General features: G+C 49.2%; 1 protein-coding gene across 1 annotated transcript in view; it reads right to left on the reverse strand.

Moving 5' to 3' along the window:
- LOC119953486 (E3 ubiquitin/ISG15 ligase TRIM25-like) overlaps nt 1-21,872 on the reverse strand; it is a 36,557-nt gene that overhangs the window by 9,789 nt on the left and 4,896 nt on the right. Inside the window, exons 2-5 of the mRNA XM_038777818.1 lie at nt 20,542-20,637; nt 16,568-16,801; nt 4,477-4,648; nt 3,277-3,366 (exon numbers count right to left, since the gene is read on the reverse strand). Of these exons, the coding sequence (XP_038633746.1) occupies nt 3,277-3,366; nt 4,477-4,648; nt 16,568-16,801; nt 20,542-20,637 (592 nt within the window). The remainder of the gene's footprint in view (nt 1-3,276; nt 3,367-4,476; nt 4,649-16,567; nt 16,802-20,541; nt 20,638-21,872) is intronic.

The following is a 21,872-nucleotide window of genomic DNA, read 5'->3' on the forward strand; positions in this document are numbered from 1 at the left end:
TAAGTTTAATGCCAGTGTAATTGTCAGTATAGCTAGCCTTACAATCATGTCACACATGTAACTAAACCATAGCACAGGACGTTTGCTTGACAACAGCATGTGCATGCTGCGCCCACTGAGATTCTGTGAGGAAAGCAGTTCCTCTTCCTGTAACTCTAGCAAAACCAGTGGGAATCCCCTGAACACCACCAGAGTTTCCAAAAAGTTTGCAGCCACTTTGTAAAGATGAGTAAATACTCTGTATGGCAAATGACAGCAGAACAGAGGCAGGGCAGGGAATCACCAGTCCATCATTTCTATCAAGAACCAGTGAAGGGCCGATATCGATTAGGACCTACATTGGCCCTCAATGTTTGGCACATTTTATTAAAGGTTGACCCCTTGCACATTGGCTGCAGATACTATGCCTGGGACTGGGAGAGGATGAGGAGAGATAACTTTGGCAATTCCCCATACTCCCATCCAAAAGACAACAGCGAACAGAAGGTTCGCTCTGTCAAGGGTAGGTGGATGTTGAAACAATGCTCATGGTACTGCCTATCACATGCTTAGGAAATCTCATACCACTGCCTCCAGAGACTTCAATGTGATTCTGGCAGGGGTGGCTGGGGATCTTATGTCTATAAAGGTCCTTCTTGTTTATTCCCTATTTATTCACTTATTTCCCTTTTTCTTTTCTTTTTGCCGTTACAGTTTTGATCCATGGATGATTAATGGACATGTGTCTTTAAGGCACCCTGTATCTTTAATTCAAGCAGAAGAAAGAAGTAGCCTGTGCCTTTAACTCAAGTAGTAGCCTGTGCTGGTTTTGACTGAAATTGTAGACTGACTGACACCAATGACAGAGATTAGCTGGGTCTCAGTTTGATGGCCAATGAATTGGCACAAAAGGCTGTGGTCTGCCCAGTAACTGCTAGTGATTGGATCTGATCCCACTGCAATGTTTTCAGAATCACAAGGTTGTCAGTTTAGTTTCAATTTGACTCCTGACAGCTTAGAGAGAAGGCCCACTCTCTCTTCCCTCCTTTTTTCTCGGGAAGGCTGTGTTTCTGAATTTTCAGAAAGCCTGGATGGATCTGTTTACTGGACAACCATTGCAGGCTGTGCAGGCGAAGTCCAGAATCTGTTAACTCTTACCAGAAAGCTGGTGTGAATTGACTATCTTTCTCCAGAAGGCCTGCTGCCTGGGTATACTATAGACGCCTGAAGAGGAATCATGAACTAAAAGCAAGATTTGAGGATACAAAGTCTGCTTCTCCAGGAAAGGTTAAAAACTGAAGGTAAACCAGTACAGGCTGCAACACAAAGTCTGTAATCTACAAGCTTATTGTGAAGAAAGCATAAGACCATTAGACATAGGAGCAGAATTAGACCACTCAGCCCATCGAGTCTGCTCCACCATTCAATCATGGCTGATATTTTTCTCATCCACATTCTCCTGCCTTCTCCCCATAACCCCTGATCCCCTTATTAATCAAGAACTTATCTATCTCTGTCTTAAAGACACTCAGTGATTTGTCCTCCACATCCTTCTGCGGCAAAGAGTTTCACAGATTCACAACCTTTGGCTGAAGAAATTGCTCCTCATTTCTGTTTGAAAGGATCGTCCCTTTAGTCTGAGATTGTGTCCTCTGCTTCTAGTTTTTCCTACAAGTGGAAAAATCCTCTCCATGCATGCTAGGAACCATCATCTGATTTAAAGACTCTTTTCTCCTTCACTTACATTTTCCCCCCTTTTCCACCCCTCTGTATTTGTCTGCCTCGTGTGTGTGAGTAGAGGGTGAGGAGGCAAGTTAAAGTAGGAGTTAGGTACTTATTAATATTTAACCAACTGTATCTGCTGCATATTCCATCATTATTTCTTGTTATAAATAAACAGTAATTGTGTTTCAACTTTCGAACTTGGTGACTGTAATTATTGGGCAGCTGAGGGCCAAAGTTTTTGGGTATTTTTATAAGATTTATTGGTTAATTCACTTGTGTTGTGACTCCAGGATGAGTGGGGCTTGAATTGACCGTGCACTTGCCCAGGGTTTCATAACAATTATCCACTCAAATCTTTTAACATATTGCTGGAAGGTCTGTTATGTATTAGAGGATACTTTGTTTGACAACAATACAGTCGTTTAAGTATGCAGGAGATTACATTGAGGCACTCATTCAAAAGGGTTGTGAATAAATCAAATTTGTTTTTATTGCATAACATCTGTTGTTTTTATGAAGCACATGCAAAAGCTCCATCCAATATTCTTACAAATGAGTGGCTCTAACATGTAACTGAGTGAAACATTCTTCCCTCTGGGTCAGATGAGTCTGAGTTTGAGATCTACAGAAGAGACTCGAACGCAAAATCTCAGTTGATAATCCCAGTACTGAGGGAGTGCTGCACTGTTGGAGGCGCCGTATTACAGATTAAATGTTAATATTTTCTCTTTCAGGCAGGTGTAAAAAACAATCCATTGGCACTATTCAAAGAAGAAAAGAGAAGTTGCTGACCTGGTGTCCTGACAAATATCCATCCCTCAACCATAAACCAACCCCCAGATGTAAAAGAACAGTTCTGACCAAGGGCTGGATTCTCCGAAACTGCGACTCTTACGACCAGAAAGTCGTCGCCGCCCCTGCCCCGCTCCGAAGCACCGTCCGGTGAGGATATGCAGCCGCTCAGCGTAAAGCCCCCAGCTTTACCTGCAGATACAGCGGCAGAATGGGCAGGGCCGGGCCGGCGCATGCACACGGCGGCGGCCGCGCTGTGCAACATGGCGCCAGTTGCGCACGGACCCAGCATGCCAAAAGCTTCCACCCTGTGACCAGCCTCGCCACAACCCCCCACCAGTCCCCTCAGCCCCCGATGAAGGCCCCCATCCCAGTGGAAAGGCTCCCCCCCGTTCCCCCCCCCCCCCCCGACTGTGGTGGCGCTGGACTCAGTCTGCAGCCGCCACGCGAGGTCCCCGAACGGTGTGAGCACACGTGTCCCATGCCATGGGGGTCTCAGCCCATCGGGGGCGGAGCATTGGGGGAGGGCCTCAGGTGACGTCCTGAGGCCGCCCATACGATGTGCGATTATGCTGTTTGTGAGGTGGTGGAGCATCGCAAAAATGGTGCCGCCTCCGATTCCGGTGTGAAGGGGGATTCTCCGGCCCATCAAAGTATACTGTCCATGTACTCCTATTTCACCTTTTTACTTTGTTTTTCCTTCTGGGCAAAACCAATTATTTGATTATTTACCTCAGTGTTGTTTATGGTCAGTTCAACCAAACTTATAAAGCTACTCACACTGTAAAACATCTTTCCGAATCCTGGGTTCTTGGGGAAGCAGAGATGTGTGTGGAGACACATCTGATGACCGAGCAGCTTTCTCATTCCCTGCATACAACACAAGAGATGAAAGAGTGGAGTTGATTTGGGTATCGTGGATCCTTATTCAGTACCTCATGGTATCACAATGACTTACTGGCAGCTTTCTCTCGTGTCTTTGAGTCATGGCTTCGACCCTCACTCCAAAAATCTGAACCCATTAACTAGGCTGGCACTCCCAGTGCAGTACTGAGGGACTGCACTTCTGTTGGAGGGACCTCTTATAACAAGACATTGTCTGCCATCTCAAGTGGAGATAGAACATTCCACAGGTGCATTGGAAGTAGTAGAGCAGGATCATCCTCTTGGTGTCCTGCCCAATATTGCTGGTGCTTGCCAGGAAAACCACCAACAATTACCTGTACATTTTGTGCTGCTATGTCAACATCAGTCGTCTCAGGCTGTTTGGGAGAGAGAGGGTGGTGGTGATTGGGAAAGGTGGGGACTGGGATTGTTATGTTTGCCTGTCTTGTTTTCTGTTTCAAAGTGCATCCTTAGTTAAGAGAGTGCAGAGGAATGAGCAATTTTCTATCCACTTAAATGTCTCCGAGGAGCCGGAATGTGACTGAAGGAAAGGAGAGTGTCGAAGGATTGAATTATGAGAAAAGACTGAAGGAACTTCAGCCTCGGAAGGAAGGTGAGAAAGAGGAGAGTTTATAGAAATGAGCAACGAGATCATTTAGGATTGATATTAGGGAAAACATCTATGAACGAGAGCTGGATATGTTTCTTACAGGCCCAAAGTTCCTCTTTCAGGAGGTAGAGGTGCATCAAATTCAGGCCCAGAGCCTCCTTGTCTAGTTTTGATTTAGGTGGGGGTGGAAGAGGAATTTCTCAGATTGATTGTTCCTCAGAAAGGCTGGGGTTTTTATCTGGGCTCTCCCAGGAAATCCGATGATCTCATGGTGGGTTGTAGTATAATACACAACGGACAGACTAGATGCCCCAGAGGATATTTTCCCCGTGAGTCATTGTTCCGTCTCCTGTGCCAACCTACTGACCTTCAGAATGCAAAGCCTGTGTCAATGTCTCGTGAACTAGGAATATAGGATCAGGGAGATTGCCATTCAGCCTTTCTCAGCCTGTTCTACAATTTCACCTGTTCTGCAATGCACTGACCTCTTGATTCTGAACTCTTTAGTTTGCGTTTCATGGCTCGACGCAGACACTCCTTCACCTGGGCAGAAAGTTCGGTGGCAGCTTCACTGGCACGAGCCAGCTTGGAATGTAGATCGGACTTTAACTTCGGGACATTAGGGACCTGAGAGGAGGAGCTGAAACAAAGGGACTCCTGAGAGGAAATACAGAATCGTGAGAATGAAGAACTTGCATTCACATGGCACCTTTCACAATCTTAGCACATCCCAAATAGCACACAAATTAGTACACAATACAAAGGTTGATCTTCAGGCCTTCCCAAACTGACCACCATCGAAGACATAGAATCCCTACAGTGCAGAAGGAGGCCATTGGGCCCATTGGATCTGTGCCAACCCTCTTTTTTTTTAATGTATTTTATTACAAACATGTATCAAATGAGGCTACAGCCAATAAACACCCGGGAAACATACGTCCCAACAATCAGCTATACAGTCTGTACAGATTTTTCTCCTTTTTCACACTCCCCCCACCCCCCTGCGACGAACAACTCCTCAAACACAGTCACAAACAACCCGCATCTTTTCTCAAACTCCTCTGCTGAACCTCTTAACTCATACTTTATCTTCTCTAACCGCAGGAAGTCATACAGGTCACCCAACCATGCCGCTACCCCCGCTGGCGATGCCGACCGCCACTCCAGCAAAATTCACCGCCGTGCAATCAGAGAGGCGAAGGTCAAGACATCGTCGAGTCAATGCACCCTGTGCACCACCTTAAACTGTATCAGGCTCATCCTTGCACAAGAGGAGGTCCCGTTTACCCTTCGCAGTGCCTCACTCCTTACTCCCCAATTGATTTCCCCTCCCAACTCCACTTCCCATTTCTCTTTGATCTTCACCACCTGCTTGCCTCCCTGCTCCCCCAGCCACTTGTATATATCCCCAATTCTTCCCTCCCCTTACACATCCGGAAGCAGCAGTCACTCCAGCAGGGTGTATCTCGGCAACCTAGGGAACCCCCTCCAGACCTTTCACGCAAAGTCCCTAACCTGCAGATACCTGAACTCACTACCCCTCGGCAGCTCTACCCTCGCCCTTAGCTCCTCCAGACTGGGGAACCCTTCCTCCAAATACAAATCCCTCACCTTGACCAGCCCCACTTCCCTCCACCTCCTGTATACACTATCCATTCCCCACCCCCCAGTCAAACCCATGATTCTTGCACTGCGGCGTTCGCACCGACATCCCTTCCACCCTAAAATGCCTCCTCAGCTGATTCCATATCTTCACCGTGGACTGCACCACTGGGCTCCCTGAATACCTACTCGGAGCCATTGGCAATGCTGCCGTCACCATAGCCCCCAAACTAGGCCCCTTACAAGATTCCTCCTCCATCCTAACCCAGTCGACCTCTTCTCCTTCACACCATCACCACACCTTATCCACATTTTCCGCTCAATAATAATGAAGCAGATTTCACAACGCCAACTGGAGGCAGGAAGGGTCTCAGAGGACTGGAAAGTGGCTAATGTAGCACCACTGTTTAAGAAGGGAGGGAGTCAGAAGGCAGGAAATTATAGGCTGGTTAGCCTGCCTTCGGTCATTGGTACAATTTTAGAGTCCATTATTAAAGATGAAATTGGGGAGAACGTGGAAGTGCATGGTAAAATAGGACTGAGTCAGCCGGCTTTGTCAAGGAGAGTTCATGTCTGACAAATCTGTTAGAGTTCTTTGAGGAGGTAACAAGGAAGTTAGACAAAGGAGAACCAGTGGACGTGATTTATTTAGATTTCCAGAAGGTCTTTGACAAGGTGCAAGTTCAGCAATGCCAAATCCCCCTGCTGCCTCCGCCTCTCCAGCAGGATCCTCCCCACCCTCAGCACATTCCCTGCCCATACAAAGCCCGAAATGGCTGTGTCCACTTTCCGAAAAAAGACCTTTGGTATAAAGATCGGGAGAGCCTGAAAGATAAACAAGAACCTCGGCAGAATATTCATTTTCACCACTTGGACCCTTCCCACCAACGTTACGTGCAGTGTACCCCACCTCCCTGGCCTCCTCCACCAGCTTCGTCAAGTTCCATTTATGGAGCCCGTCCATTCCCTCGCTACCTGAATTCCCAAATACCTAAACCTATCCCTCGCTACCATAAACGCATCCCCCCTAAATTAGCCTGCTGTCCCAGCTCATTCACCGGGAATACCTCGCTTTTCCCTACATTCGGTTAGTACCCCAGGAACCCTCCAACCTCCCCAACAGGCCCATAATCCTTCCCATACTCTCCAAGGGATCCGAAATATACAGCAAGAGATCATCAACAAAGATGTTGTGGCGATTTCGGAGACATGGGAAGAGCAGGGACAGGAATGGTTGTTGCAGATTCCAGGATTTAGATGTTTCTGTAAGAACAGAGAAGATGGTAAAAGAGGGGGGGGGGGGTGGTGTGGCATTGTTAATCAAGGAAAGTATTACGGCGGTAGAAAGGACGTTTGAGGACTCGTCTACTGAGGTAGTATGGGCTGAGGTTAGGAACAGGAGAGGAGAGGTCACCCTGTTGGGACTTGTCTATAGACCTCCGAATAGTTCCAGAGATGTAGAGGAAAGGATTGCAAAAATGATTCTCAACAGCAGCGAGAGTAACAGGGTAGTTGTTATGGGGGACTTTAACTTTCCAAATATTGACTGGAAATACTATAGTTCGAGTACTATAGATGGGTCAGTTTTTGTGCAGTGTGTGCAGGAGGGTTTTCTGACACAGTATGTAGACAGGCCAACAAGGGGCGAGGCCACATTGGATTTGGTACTGGGTAATGAACCCGGCCAGCTGTTAGATTTAGATGTAGGTGAGCACTTTGGTGATAGTGATCACAATTCGGTTATGTTTACTTTAGCAATGGGCAGGGATAGGTATATTCCGCAAGGCAAGAATTATAGCTGGGGGAAAGGCAATTATGATGCTATTCGGCAAGATTTAGGATGTATAGGATGGGGAAGGAAACTGCAGGGGATGGGTACAATCGAAATGTGGAACTTTTTCAAGGAACAGCTACTGCGTGTCCTTGATAAGTATGTACCTGTCAGGCAGGGAGGAAGTTGTCGAGCAAGGAAACCGTGGTTTACTAAGGAAGTTGAAGCACTTGTCAAGAGGAAGAAGAAGGCTTATGTTAGGATGAGACATGAAGGCTCAGTTAGGGCACTTGAGAGTTACAAGTTAGCCAGGAAGGACCTAAAGGGAGAGTTAAGAAGAGCGAGGAGAGGACACGAAAAGTCGTTGGCGGATAGGATCAAGGAAAACCCTAAGGCTTTCTATAGGTATATCAGGAACAAAAGAATGACTAGAGTAAGATTAGGGCCAATCAAGGATAGTAGTGGAAAGTTGTGTGTGGAATCAGAGGAGATAGGGGAAGCGTTAAATGGATATTTTTTGTCGGTGTTTACACTGGAGAAAGACAATGTTGTCGAGGAGAATACTCAGGTTCAGTCGGCCAGGCTAGATGGAATTGAGGTTCACAAGGAGGAGGTGTTAGCAATTTTGGAAAGTGTAAAAATAGATAAGTCCCCTGGGCCAGATGGGATTTACCCTAGGAGTCTCTGGGAAGCCAGGGAGGAGATTGCAGAGCCTTTGTCCTTGATCTTTATGTCGTCTTTGTCGACAGGAATAGTGCCGGAAGACTGGAGGATAGCAAATGTTATCCCCTTGTTCAAGAAGGGGAGTAGAGACAACCCTGGTAATTATAGACCTGTCAGCCTTACTTCGGTTGTGGGTAAAATGTTGGAAAAGGTTATAAGAGATAGGGTTTATAATCATCTTGAAAAGAACAAGTTGATTAGCGATAGTCAACATGGTTTTGTGAAGGGTAGGTCATGCCTCACAAACCTTATTGAGTTTTTTGAGAAGGTGACCAAACAGGTGGATGAGGGTAAAGCGGTTGATGTGGTGTATATGGATTTCAGTAAGGCGTTTGATAAGGTTCCACACGGTAGGCTATTGCAGAAATAAGGAAGTATGGGATTGAAGGTGATTTAGCGGTTTGGATCAGTAATTGGCTAGCTGAAAGAAGACAGAGGGTGGTGGTTGATGGCAAATGTTCATCCTGGAGTTCAGTTACTAGTGGTGTACCGCAAGGATCTGTTTTGGGGCCACTGCTGTTTGTCATTTTTATAAATGACCTGGAAGAGGGTGTAGAAGGATGGGTTAGTAAATTTGCAGATGACACAAAGGTCGGTGGAGTTGTGGATAGTGCTGAAGGATGTTATAGGATACAGAGGGACATAGATACGCTGCAGAGCTGGGCTGAGAGGTGGCAGATGGAGTTTAATGTGGAAAAGTGTGAGGTGGTTCATTTTGGAAGGAGTAACAGGAATGCAGAGTACTGGGCTAATGGCAAGATTCTTGGTAGTGTAGATGAACAGAGAGATCTCGGCATCCAGGTACATAAATCCCTGAAAGTTGCCACCCAGGTTAATAGGGCTGTTAAGAAGGCATATGGTGTGCTAGCCTTTATCAGTAGGGGGATTGAGTTTCGGAGCCACAAGGTCATGCTGCAGCTGTACATAACTCTGGTGCGGCCGCTCCTGGAGTACTACGTGTATTTCTGGTCACCACATTATAGGAAGGATGTGGAAGCTTTGGAAAGGGTTCAGAGGAGACTTACTAGGATGTTGCCTGGTATGGAGGGAAGGTCTTACGAGGAAAGGCTCAGGGACTTGAGGTTGTTTTCGTTAGAGGAGAAGGCTGAGAGGTGACTTAATAGAGACATATAAGATAGTCAGAGGGTTAGATAGGGTGGACAGTGAGAGTCTCTTTCCTCGGATGGTGATGACCAACACAAGGAGACATAGCTTTAAATTGAGGGGTAGTAGATATAGGACATGTCAGAGGCAGTTTCTTTACTCAGAGAGTAGTAGGGGCGTGGAACGCCCTGCCTGCAACAGTAGTAGACTCGCCAACTTTAAGGGCATTTAAGTGGTCACTGGATAGACATATGGATGAAAATGGAATAGTGTAGGTCAGATAGGCTTCAGATGGTTTCACAGGTCGGCGCAACATCGAGGGCCGAAGGGCCCGTACTGCGCTGTAATGTTCTATGTTCTATGTTCTAAAGAGCACCACCCAATGCTCCCTCTGTCCCCTCATAATCCTCCACCATTCTGTTGACCCTGAGAGCCATCGCCAATGGCTCTATGGCCAGCGAAAACAGCAACAGCGACAGCGGGCACCCCTGCCTCATACCCCTGTGTAAGTCAAAGCTTTGTGAGCTCATATCATTCATCCTCACCCTGGCCCTTGGTGCCACATACAGCAACTGCACCCCTGCCACAAATCTTGGCCCAAACCTAAACCTTCCTAAAACCTCGAACAAGTACCGCCACCACACCCGATAAAATGTCTTCTCCGCATCCATGGGACACCACCACCTCCGGTACCAGAGCCCCCGACGCATTCATCACCACATTCAACAGCCATCTTATATTACTCGCCCTTCACAAAACCTTTTTGATCTTCTGCACCACCCACCCTCGAGATACAATCCTACATCCTCCCCACCAACAACTTAGCCAATACTTTCACATCCATGTGCAATAGTGATATGGGCCTATATGACCCACATTCCACCGGGTCTTTCCCCTTTTTCGGGATTAGCGTGATTGCTGCCTGTGTCATTGTTTCCAGCAACTCCCCCTTCTCCAGTGCTTCATTAAATGTCCTCAACAGATGTGGTGCCAGGTCTGTCACAAATTCCTTAAAAATTCCACCTGGTACCCATCCGATCCAGGGGCCTTCCCTGACTTCATACACCTCATACTATCTGTGGTAGTATGACTAGGGAGATCATATGACCTTAGAACCAAGCTGCCATTTGTACAGCAGTCCCGCTGCCCATTGGCCCAGGCAAGTCATGTGCCTCTCTGCCAATTGGCTGTGGCTAGTCATGTGACTCCCCGCCGATTGGCCGAGAGGATGGTAGCTTCGCCTACAAGGCGGGGTATAAAAGCTCGTACCATGTGGCAGTCAGCCTTTCCTTGTACGACCACTGCCGAGCTCACATCTAGCTAATTAAAGCCTAATATTTGGATCTTCTCTACGACTCATGTCAGATTGATGGTACATCACTATCCAGCACCTCCCTCAGCCCCAGGGGCTCCTCCAATGCCTGCCTCTTTGCTTCCTCCACCTGGGGAAATTCCAGCTCATCCAGAAACCGCCCATGTCCCCCTCTTTTCCCCCCGGGTCCACCTCATAAGTACTCATTTAACGCCTCATTTATCTTCCGTGGCTCCGACACCACATCCCCAGCCCCAGTCCGTATCTTCAATATTTCCTTGAACGCAGCCTGGTTTCGCAGCTGGTGCGCCAATATGCGGCTCGCCTTCTCCCCATACTCATATTGCGCCCCTCTTGCCCTACGCAATTGCCCTACCACCCTCCCCGTTGTCAGCCTGTTAAATTGCCCCTGCAACATTTCCCTCCTCGCCAATCCCTCCACGGTGGGCACCCTCGAATATTCCCTGTCCACCTCCACTATCTCGCTCACGAGACGGTCATGTTCTGCCCTCCTTTCCTTATCCACGTGATCCGTAAACAAAATAATTTCTCCCCAGACAACTGCCTTCAGTGCTTCCCAAACAATGACCACCGATACCTACCCATTTTGATTCAACTCCACATACTCCTTAATCACCTCCCCCACCTTATCACAAAAAACCTCCATCTTTCAAAAACCCCGAGTCAAACCTCCACCCCGGCCTCTGCTCTCGTCCCGTTCTAAACCGAATCTCCAGCCAGTGGGGTCCATAGTCTGAGATAACTATCCCTGTGTACTCTGCCCCCTCCACCCAACTCAGTACAAAGTAATCAATCCTCGAATACATGTTATAGACGAGTGAAAAGAAGTAATACTCCCTTCCCCCTTGAGTTCTGAAAACGCCATGGATCCACCATACCATCCTCTTAATAAACAGCACCCCCCCCCACAATCACATATCTCCCACCTCGATCCCTCACCTCCTTCGCTCTCACAAATCCCATTTTTTTGCTGATTAAAATCACCACTCCCCTCGATTTCAAATCAAACCCCGAGTGAAAAACCTGCCCGACCCACCCATTCCTTAACCAAACCTGGTCCTTCACACGGAGGTGGGTCTCCTGCAGAAGGACCACCCCTGTTTTCAAGATTCTGAGGTGCGCAAACACCTGTGACCTTATAACTGGCTCATTCATTCCACGTTACCAGCCTTACCGGACCACGCGCGGCCAGTGGGCACCGCCATCTCCACCTCCCCGGACCACGCACGCCAGTGGGCGCCTACCACACCTCACTGTGTGCGGCCTCGCAACCCTAAAGGTCGACCCACCCTCCCTCTTTGCCAATCTAACTCCAGATTGCAAACCCGTTGCCACCAGGAGCAGACGGTGCAGCACCCAGGACAAGACCTTCATCAGGTCCGAGGTCCAGTGGTTGCTTCGGGAAGGCATCATTGAGGCCAGCAACAGCCCCTGGAGAGCTCAAGTGGTAGTTGTTAAAACTGGGGAGAAACACAGAATGGTCGTGGACTACAGCCAGACCATCAATCGGTACACGCAGCTCGACACGTACCCACTCCCATGCATAACTGATATGGTCAATCAGATTGCGCAGTACCGGGTCTTCTCAACGATAGACCTCAAATCCGCCTACCACCAGTTCCCCATTCATAAATCGGACCGTCCATACACTGCTTTCGAGGCGGACGGTCGTCTCTATCACTTCCTCAGGGTTCCCTTTGGCGTCACTAACGGGGTCTCGGTCTTCCAAAGGGAGATGGACCTAATGGTCGACAGGTAGGGTTTGCGGGATACCTTCCCATACCTAGACAACGTCACCATCTGCGGCCACGATCAGCAGGACCACGACGCCACCCTTGCCAAATTTCTCCACACCACCACTCTCCTCAACCTCACCTACAACAAGGAGAAGTGCGTGTTCAGCACAACCCGCTTAGCCATCCTCAGCTATGTGGTCCAGAACAGAGTTCTGGGGCCCGATCCCGACCGCATGCGCCCCCTCATGGATCTTCCCCTCCCCCACTGCCCCTAGGCCCTCAAACCTGGGGTTCTTCTCCTACAACGCCCAGTGGGTCCCAAACTATGCGAACAAGGCCCGCCCACTCATTCAATCCATCCACTTTCCCCTTACGGCCGAGGCACAACAGGCCTTCGCCCGTATCAGAGCTGATATAGCCAAGGCTGGGATGCACGCAGTAGACGGGGCACTGCCCTTCCATGTAGAAAGCAACGCATTAGACGTCGCACTTGCCGCCACCCTCAATCAGGCAGGCAGACCTGTGGCATTCTTTTCCCGCACCCTTCATGCCTCAGAAATTCGGCACTCGTCCGTTGAAAAAGAGGCCCAAGCTATTGTTGAAGCTGTGCAGCATTAGAGGCATTACCTGGCCGGCAGGAGATTCACTCTCATCACTGACCAACGGTCAGTACCCTTCATGTTCAATAACACACAGCGGGGCAAGATCAAAAACGAGAAAATCTTGCGGTGGAGAATCGAGCTCTCCACCTATAATTGCGAGATATCACCCCGGCAAATTCAACACGCCCCCAGACGCCCTATCCTGAGGTACATGTGCCAGCACACAAGTAGACCGACTCTGAGCCCTACATGACAGCCTTTGTCACCCGGGGGTCACAAGATTGTACCATCTTGTCAAGGCTCGCAATCTGCCCTACTCCGTCAAGGAAGTACGGACAGTCACCTGGGACTGCCAGGTCCGTGCAGAGTGCAAGCCGCACTTCTACCGGCCGGACCGTGCGGGCCTGGTGAAGGCCTCCCGCCCCTTTGAACGCCTCAGCATGGATTTCAAAGGGCCCCTCCCTTCCACCGACTGAAACACGTATATTCTCAGTGTGGCTGATGAGTAGTCCAGATTCCCCTTCGCCATCCAATGCCCCGATATGACATCTGCCACCGTCATCAAAGCCCTAAACACAATCTTCGCTCTGTTCGGTTTCCCCGCCTACATCCACAGTGACAGGGGATCCTCATTCATGAGCGATGAGCAGCGTCAGTTCCTGCTCAGCAGGAGTATCGCCTCCAGCAGGACGACCAGCTACAACCCCCGGGGAAACGGGCAGATAGAGGGAGAACGGGACGGTTTGGAGGGTCGTCCAACAGGCCCTACAGTCCAGGAACCTCCCAGCCTCTCGCTGGCAGGAGGTCCTCCCTGATGCACTACACTCCATCCGGTCACTACTGTGCACCGCTACAAATAACACACCCCACGTCTTTTTGCCTTCCCCAGGAAGTCCACATCCGGGGTTTCGCTCCCCACTTGGCTTGCAGCTCCAGGACCCGTCCTACTCCGTAGGCACGTCTGACTCCACAAGGCAGATCCGATGATGGATCGGGTGCACTTGCTCCATGCCAACCCCCAGTATGCCTATGTGGCATACCCCGACGGCCGCCAAGATACTGTCTCCCTCAGGGACCTGGCACCAGCAGGTTCCACCCATACACACTTCTCTGGCCCGGTGCCTCCCTGCACTCCCCCAGCGCTCCCAACATTAACCCCACCAGGACCATCCCTCCTTCTCCTGCCCACGCCAGAGGATGAAGAGGATTTCGGCACACTCCCAGAGTCATCCAACATCAGGCCAGCATCGACATCGCCGCCACCGCTACGTCGCTGCCAGCGGAACGTCAAGGCACCAGACCGGTTGAATCTCTAACTGGCACCGGACTTTCAAAGGACATTTTATTTTCTTTCCCTGATAAAACACTGTACATAAATTCACTACTGTATATAGTTCTCCACCACCCCCGCCGGTCTCCTTTTTAACAGGGGGTGAATGTGGTAAACCACAATTACACCTGTATTAGGTGATGTAAGGAAGGACCTGCCTGCTGGCTCCGCCCAGTAGGAGGAGTATAAATATGCGTGTCCTCTATTCAGCAGCCATTTCGCCAGCTGCTGTGGGAGGCCACACATCTTACTGCAATAAAGCCACAGTTGTATCCAACCTTAGTCTTTGTACAATTGATCGTGCATCACTCCCCCTCCCTCCCCCACTCCTCCCCCCACTCCTCAGCTCAAGGAATAAGGCTCCCTGCGGACCTTACCTTCCCCCACCCAAACAAGGACTTCTCCTGAACTCCAGGCAGCCATCTCCAAAAGCAAACAAACAGATGTTAAACACAAACAGTCCCATTAAACAGGAGGGGGGATGGGAACATCCATTCCCACATCAACGTTTTGCCCCTACAACTCCTTTCAATCTCAACATTAAACAGCAACCCCCCCCCCCAAAAAAGAGCCCCCAATCCCTACCCCCACTTCAAACATATTCCCAACCATTACAAAGTGTCAGCACGCCAGTTCCCAAGCAATGTCCACTCAATTCTCCCCCAGTTTATGCTCCCTAATGAAGTCCTCAGCTGCTTCTGGGGTCTTGAAATAATACTCCCGGCCTCCAAATGTCACCCATAATTTTGCCGGGTAGAGCACCCCAAACCTGATCTGCCGCCGGTACAGCACCGCCTTGGCCTTATTGAACGCTGCCCGCCATTTTGCCAGCTCAGCTCCGATGACCTTATAAATTCAGACATTGTTCCCCTCCCAGTCGCAGCTACATTTCTCCCTGGCCCATCGCAGAATCATTTCTTTCTCCACAAATTTGTGTAGTCTCACGATCACCGCCCACGGTGGCTCCCCAGCTCTAGGCTTCTACATCAGGGACCTCTGCGCTCGATCCACTTCAGGCACCTTATCTAGCACCCCATCTGCTACCAACTCCGCCAGCATCCTCGAGACGTGCCTCATGGCGCTCACACCTTCATTCCTTCAGGCAGGCCCACTACTCGCAGGTTCTGCCTTCTCAATGTATTCTCCTGCTCCTCCACCTTTGCCCTCAAAATTTTACACAGGTCCCCTAGCAACCCCTCTGCCTCCAGAGCCACCACATGATCACTGTGGTCCCCAATCACTCCTTCAATCTCCTGAATCTGTGACCTCTGCACCTCCAAACACCTCTCCACCCGTTCCAGAGAACTCTTCAGGGGTGCCACAGCTTCTGCAATGACCTTTCAGCAATTCTCTCGCATTTCTTTCCTCTGTTGATGGAATTCTGCCTTGATAAAAGCCAACAGCTCCCGTATCTGGGGCTTTCCAGCTTGCCCTTCCCCTGCCTGCATGTTTAAAGAGCCACAGAAGTCTGTTCCAACTTTTCAACCAAATCTCTGACTGTTTTCTGCCGTGTCTGGTGACCAGCAAACATACCACTCCCGGGGGAAACTACTCCTCCAACATTTACCTCCGCCTTTTCATCAAAATTCCATCCAGTATTTGGTAAAAAGAGCTCTTTTCTGTGACTTTAAGCAGGAGCTGCCCTGTATGTGGCCACACAATCCATGGTCACAACCGGAAGTCCTGCACCAACCCTCTTAAAGAGCATTCCACCCACGCCCACTTCCCCCACCCTATCCCTGTAACCCCACTTAACCTGCACATCTTTGGACACTGAGGAAATATTTAGCATGGCCGATCCACCTAACCTGCACATCTTGGTTGTCGGGAGAGAAAAGAGCTAACGTTTCGAGTACAGGTGACCCTTTGTCAAAGGAAATCTCAAGCCCTTGCAACTCAAAAGTATCCATCTACCATGGGCAGCATGGTAGCACAGTGAGTAGCACTGTTGCTTCACAGCTCCAGGGTCCCAGGTTCAATTCCCGGCTTGGGCCACTGTCTGTGAGGAGTCCACACGTTCTCCCCGTGTCTGCATGGGTTTCCTCCGATGCTCCGGTTTCCTCCCACAAGTCCCGAAAGACGTGCAGTAATTTGGACATTCTGAATTCTCCCTCTGTCTACCCGGAGGTGCTTTTCACAGTAACTTCATTGCAGTGTTAATGTCAGCCTACTTGTGACAATAAAGATTATTATTATTAACTGTGCTAGCCTGAACTGCATCCAGTGTCTTAGATTATCTTCTCTATACGAAAAATGGCTATTATATATTGCAGATTAAATTTTAAAATTTTGAAATGTGTTGGAATCTCCTGCTATTGAACTAAATGTGTAACCATCGCGTTGTACATTGAAGTAATGAGGAATAATGATTTTACCTGCACAAATTTGAAATTATCACTCTTATTGGCCAGGATCTCCAGCTGGAGTTTCTTCTCTCTGAGCTCAGTGCATTTCTGCTCCAGTTGTGACCTGATGCTGTTGGTCTGGTTCACTGCCTCCTCCTGCTCCCTCCCAATTAGACCAATCACCACTTTCAGTGCCTCATCGATGGCTGCAGTCATTGAAGAAAATTTGTTGGTGATTTCCAATTCCACTTGTTGTGTGGTTCTCTGCGGTGAAATTAGAAAGAGTTTTAAACCTCCGGCCCGGTCTGGTCCGGTGCCACCCAGCACCCACTCCCCGTGCCACCCGATACATGCTCCGAGCACCCATTTCCACTTAGTCCCCATTCCCGTGTCATCTATTCCAACCCCCTAATCCCACACAGCACTCATTCCTGGAACCATCAGCTCCCAATGCCCAACCTGAGGGGAGAAAATGGCTGAGGGTGACCTAACATGAACCTTCAAAATTCTGAAAGACTTTAATTTTTTGGACAGCACGGTAGCATTGTGGCTAGCACAAATGCTTCACAGCTCCAGGGTCCCAGGTTCGATTCCCCGCTGGGTCACTGTCTGTGCGGAGTCTGCACATCCTCCCTGTGTCTGCGTGTGTTTCCTCAGGGTGCCCGGTTTCCTCCCACAGTCCAAAGATGTGCAGGTTAGGTGGATTGGCCATGATAAATTGCCCTTAGCGTCCAAAATTGCCCTTAGTATTTGGGTGGGGTTACTGGGTTATGGGGATAGGGTGGGGGTGTTGACCTTGGGTAGGGTGCTCTTTCCAAGAGCCGGTGCAGACTCGATGGGTTGAATGGCCTCCTTCTGCACTGTAAATTCTATGAAAAAAAAATTGAGTCGATAGGGAGAGAACGTTTTCTCTTGTGGCAGAACTAGAGCCAATAAGATAGTCACCACGAAATATAATAGGGAATTCAGAAATAGACGCATTTAAGGAGAATCCAGACAACTGAGGCAGAAGAGGGATATGAGTATAGATTTAGATGAGAAAAATGGAAGGAGGTTCAAGTGGACAGTGCCAGGAGTTCAATTCCGGCCTTGGGTAACTGTGTGGAGTTTGCACTTTCTCTCCGTGTCTGCGTGGATTTCCTCTGGGTGCTCCGGTTTCCTCCCACAGTCCAAAGAAGTGCAGGTTAGGTCAATTAGCCATGCTGAATTGCCCCATAGTATCCAGGGATGTTCAGGATAGGTGGCGTTACGGGGATAGGATGGGGAAGTGGGCCTGTGTGGGGTGCTCTTTCAGAGGGTCGGTGCAGACTTGATGGGCTGAATGGTCTCCTTCTGCACTGTAGGAATTCTATGATTTCTGTGGAGCATAAGCACTGGGATGGACATGTTGGACCAAATGGCCTGTTTCTGTCCCATATATTCTATGTATTCCCATATAAACTGGTGCCACCCAGCACCCACTCCCAGAACCAGTAGGCATCATTCCCAGTGCCACCCGCTCCCAGGTCCCAGCATCAAGCCATATCAAATTGTTTGAATTCTGCTGCTGGTTTTGTAGCAAGTGAATCAAGGGGAAATGGTACAGAAGGGTGCCGAGGTGAGGAAAACTAGGTGGGTACCTAAACAAGTTGTTTCTACCCCAAAGACCCCCAGGTGGTGGTTTTTAATATTCAAAATTAAGCAAATGCCTTCAGACAGAGTAAACAGCAATAAACGTAACATTGATCCATCTTGCCTCGGGTTATCAACCTTCCCAGGATTGCCCTGCAGTCTCTGAGAATTGACGGCATGGCTACAAGTGACCCAGGGAAAATAATCCGTAGGCCCTTTTTAAAAATCGGCATGTTTCTCCCATCTTTTTGGAATTTATTTAATTGCAGAAATATTGGTAATTTGTCTGGGAGGCAGGCTGATTGTTCAGGGGGCCAGGACAAACACCTGCAGGAAGTGAAAACAGCTGGAGGAACTCCCGACCTGGAAGCCAAACTGCAGATACTGCGCAACATCGGTGTAGGGGAGAAATACCTGAATGAAATTAAATGAAAATCGCTTATTGTCACAAGTAGGCTTCAAATGAAGTTCCTGTGAAAAGCCCCTAGTCGCCACATTCTAGCGCCTGTTCGGGAGGCTGGTATGAGAATTGAACCGTGCTGCTGGCCTGTCTTGGTCTGCTTTAAAAGCCAGTGATTTAGCCCACTGTGCTAAACCAGCCCCTGAACACTTTGTTCCAGAATATGGTCACACTTCTTAGAATAAGGTTGGCTGTTCCGATCAGCAGATGAGGGACAGGAGGATGTGACCCTGAGTGTGACAGGTAAGCGGACCGAGCAGACAGTAGTGGAGGAGCCTCAGACAGACAATTATCAAACAGGTTTGAGGTATTACAACCTGTGTGTACAAAAGTGAGGTCTGCAAGGTGGATGATCAGACAGGCAAGGCACCATGCCAAAGGAAGCCATTCAAGCAGGGGCAGCACAAAGGAATGTAGTGGTAGTAGGGGACAGGATAAGAGGAATTGACATTTCTCCACAGCAAGGAGTGAGAGCCCAGGTTGCCTGCTCAGTGCCAAGGTTCGGGATATCTTCTTAGGGCTGGAGAGGAACCTATAATGGGAATGGGAGGAGCCAGTAGACATGGTCTATGTAGGTATCAATGACATAGGCAGGCTAAGAAACAAGATTCTGCATAGTCAGTATGATGAGTTAGGCACCAGAACCTCAATGGTAGTAATCTCTGGATTATTAGGTGAACCACGGGAATATTGGCATAGGGCAAATAAGATTAGAAAAATGAATGTGTAGCTCAAACACTGGTGTGGGTGAACTGGGGCTGGATTCTCTGTTTTTGGGACTATTCCCCCATGCAGTCGTGAAAACTGTGGTTTTTGATGCCAGGGAAACTGGCAGGAGGCTAGCAGGCAGCTGTCATAGAGTTCGCAGCTCTAGCTGCTGATACGGCCCCCCGCACTTCCGGGTCAGAGGCTGCGCATGCACACAGCAGTGGCCTCCAGCGGCCACGCCGTGCTCCATGGCGGACTCAGCAACCCGTCCAGCTTGTACAGATCCCGGGCGGGATTCTCAACGCCAATATCGTAATCGGCGATCAGGCGGAGAATCAGTTCCGACACCGGAATCGGGTCCGGCGCCAGTTTGACGCTGGTTTGCGAGTCTCCGCCCCTTCCAAACCGGCATCATCGTGAAGCACGCTGCACGTAGTCACACTGCCATTGGCACCTCATTGGCCCACCCACTCGCGATGCTCCGCCCCTGATGGGCCGAGTTCCCGATGGCACGGGACACGTGTGGTCACACAAATCGTGAACCTGGCGTGTCCACGCTGCCACACTCGGCTGGGATCCGTGCCGCTGGCTTGGGGGGCTTCAGCGAGGGCCGGGGGGAATGGTGGGGGTGGCCAGGGCGTGGGCTGTGGGGTAGTAGTTTGCAGGTCGGGTCCGAGCATGGGCCGGCGCCATGTTGCATGGCGTGACTGCTGCAGGTTGTCTGCCGTGCGCATGCGCAGCCCGGGACCTGGCCGTTTTCAGCGTGGGAGGTGGGAGTTTTGGTTGGCGCCGGGGCTAGGCCCCACCGGTACCGGAGACGGTGAGGGTTCTCACCGATTCTTTACATGTAGATCTCCCGCGGATTCTCCGTTAGAGCCAGCACTTAGCCGCAGGAACAGAGAATCCAGCCCCTTCCCCCACCCCCCATCTTCCCCATAATCGGTCCCAATGCCTCAGGAATCTGAATCACTCCCTCCTACACCATCTCTCCAGCCACTCATTCATCTGGTGGTGCAACTTGATTTTGTGCTTAAAAGCCCTGATTGTCATTGTTCCATGGGTCACAAATTGGAATTCTCTACTTGATACAAAAAAGCTGGATAATTGAAACTGTGATCTGTGCAATCCTCTGATTGACAGACACACGGATGAGCTCAAACCAGTATTCAAAAGCTCCAATAATTCCCGATGGCGTCATTCCCGAGGAAGTTGTCAACCATCTAACCGTGATTGAGTCAATGTTTTCCTGAAGAGTCCCGATCTCCAGCAGTGTCCCCTGTAGCTGCTTCTCCATCTCAAGATCCGTTTGATAAAGTTCTTTCTGGTAAATGAGAGAGAAAATACATCAGGACTAGCACATAAAGGGAAACACACCACAAGGTTTCATGCACAGTCATAGCAGAGGGGTGTGACTGGATTACATTTCAATAATGGTCCCCACACAGAAGATTTAGCATATAGGATCAATGACTTGTGCCTTGTAGATGATGGACTGGCTTTAGGGAGTCAGAAGATGAGTTACGCACTGCTGAATTCACAGCCCCTGACCCCTTGTAACATCAGTATTTATGTGGTTACCCCAATTAAGTTTCTAGGCAATAGTAACCCTAGAATTCTGTTGGTGGGATTCAGCACTGGTAATGAATTTAATGTCAAGGGGAAATGGTTAGAAGTTCTCTTTTTTTAAAATGATTCATCAGTTATGGGCAATGATGCTAGGCTTGCATTTATTGCCCATCCCTAATTGTCCTTGACTAGGTGAGTCATTTCCTTGCACTGCTGTTGTCCGTGTGGTGTAGGTACCCCCACAGTGCTGTTAGGAAGAACTTCCAGGATTTTGATCCTGTGACAGCAAAGGAACAGAGATGTGTTCCAAGTCAGAATGATGTGTGGCTTGGAGGAGAACATGCCGAGGAGGTTGTCAACCAAGGTGTTGTTCCAATACATCTGCTGCCCTTGTCCTTCTAGATGGTACAAGTTGCTGGTTTGGGAGGTGCTGTCAAAGGAGCTTTGGTGAATTACTGCAATGCATCTTGACATGGCACACACGGTTGCTACTGTCCGTTGGTGGTAGACGGAGTGAATGGTTAAGGTGGTGGATGGTCAAACAGGCTGCTTTGTCCTGGATAGTGTTGAGCTTCTTGAGTGTTGTTGGAGCTGCACTCATCCAGACAAATGGAAAGTATTGCATTACACTTCTGAATTGTGCCTTGTAGATGGTGGACAGGGTTTGGTGAGTCAGCACATGAATTACTCGCTGCAGTATTTCCAGCTTCTGACCTGTTCTTGTCAACAGTATTTATATTGAAATGTATAAAATCATGAGGGGCATAGATAGAGTAGACAGGAAGAAACTTTACCCTTGGTGGAGGGATCAATGACCAGGGGCATAGATTTAAAGTTTTGACGGGATGTGAGGAGAAACCTTTTCACCCAGAGAGTGGTGGGAGTCTGGACTCACTTCTTCAAAGGGTGGTGGAGGCAGACACCCTCATAACATGTCAGATGTGTACTTGTGATCCCAGGGCAAACAAGGCTATGGACCAAGTGCTGGCA

This window comes from Scyliorhinus canicula, chromosome 18 (assembly GCF_902713615.1).
Source record: "Scyliorhinus canicula chromosome 18, sScyCan1.1, whole genome shotgun sequence".
NCBI lineage: Eukaryota > Metazoa > Chordata > Chondrichthyes > Carcharhiniformes > Scyliorhinidae > Scyliorhinus > Scyliorhinus canicula.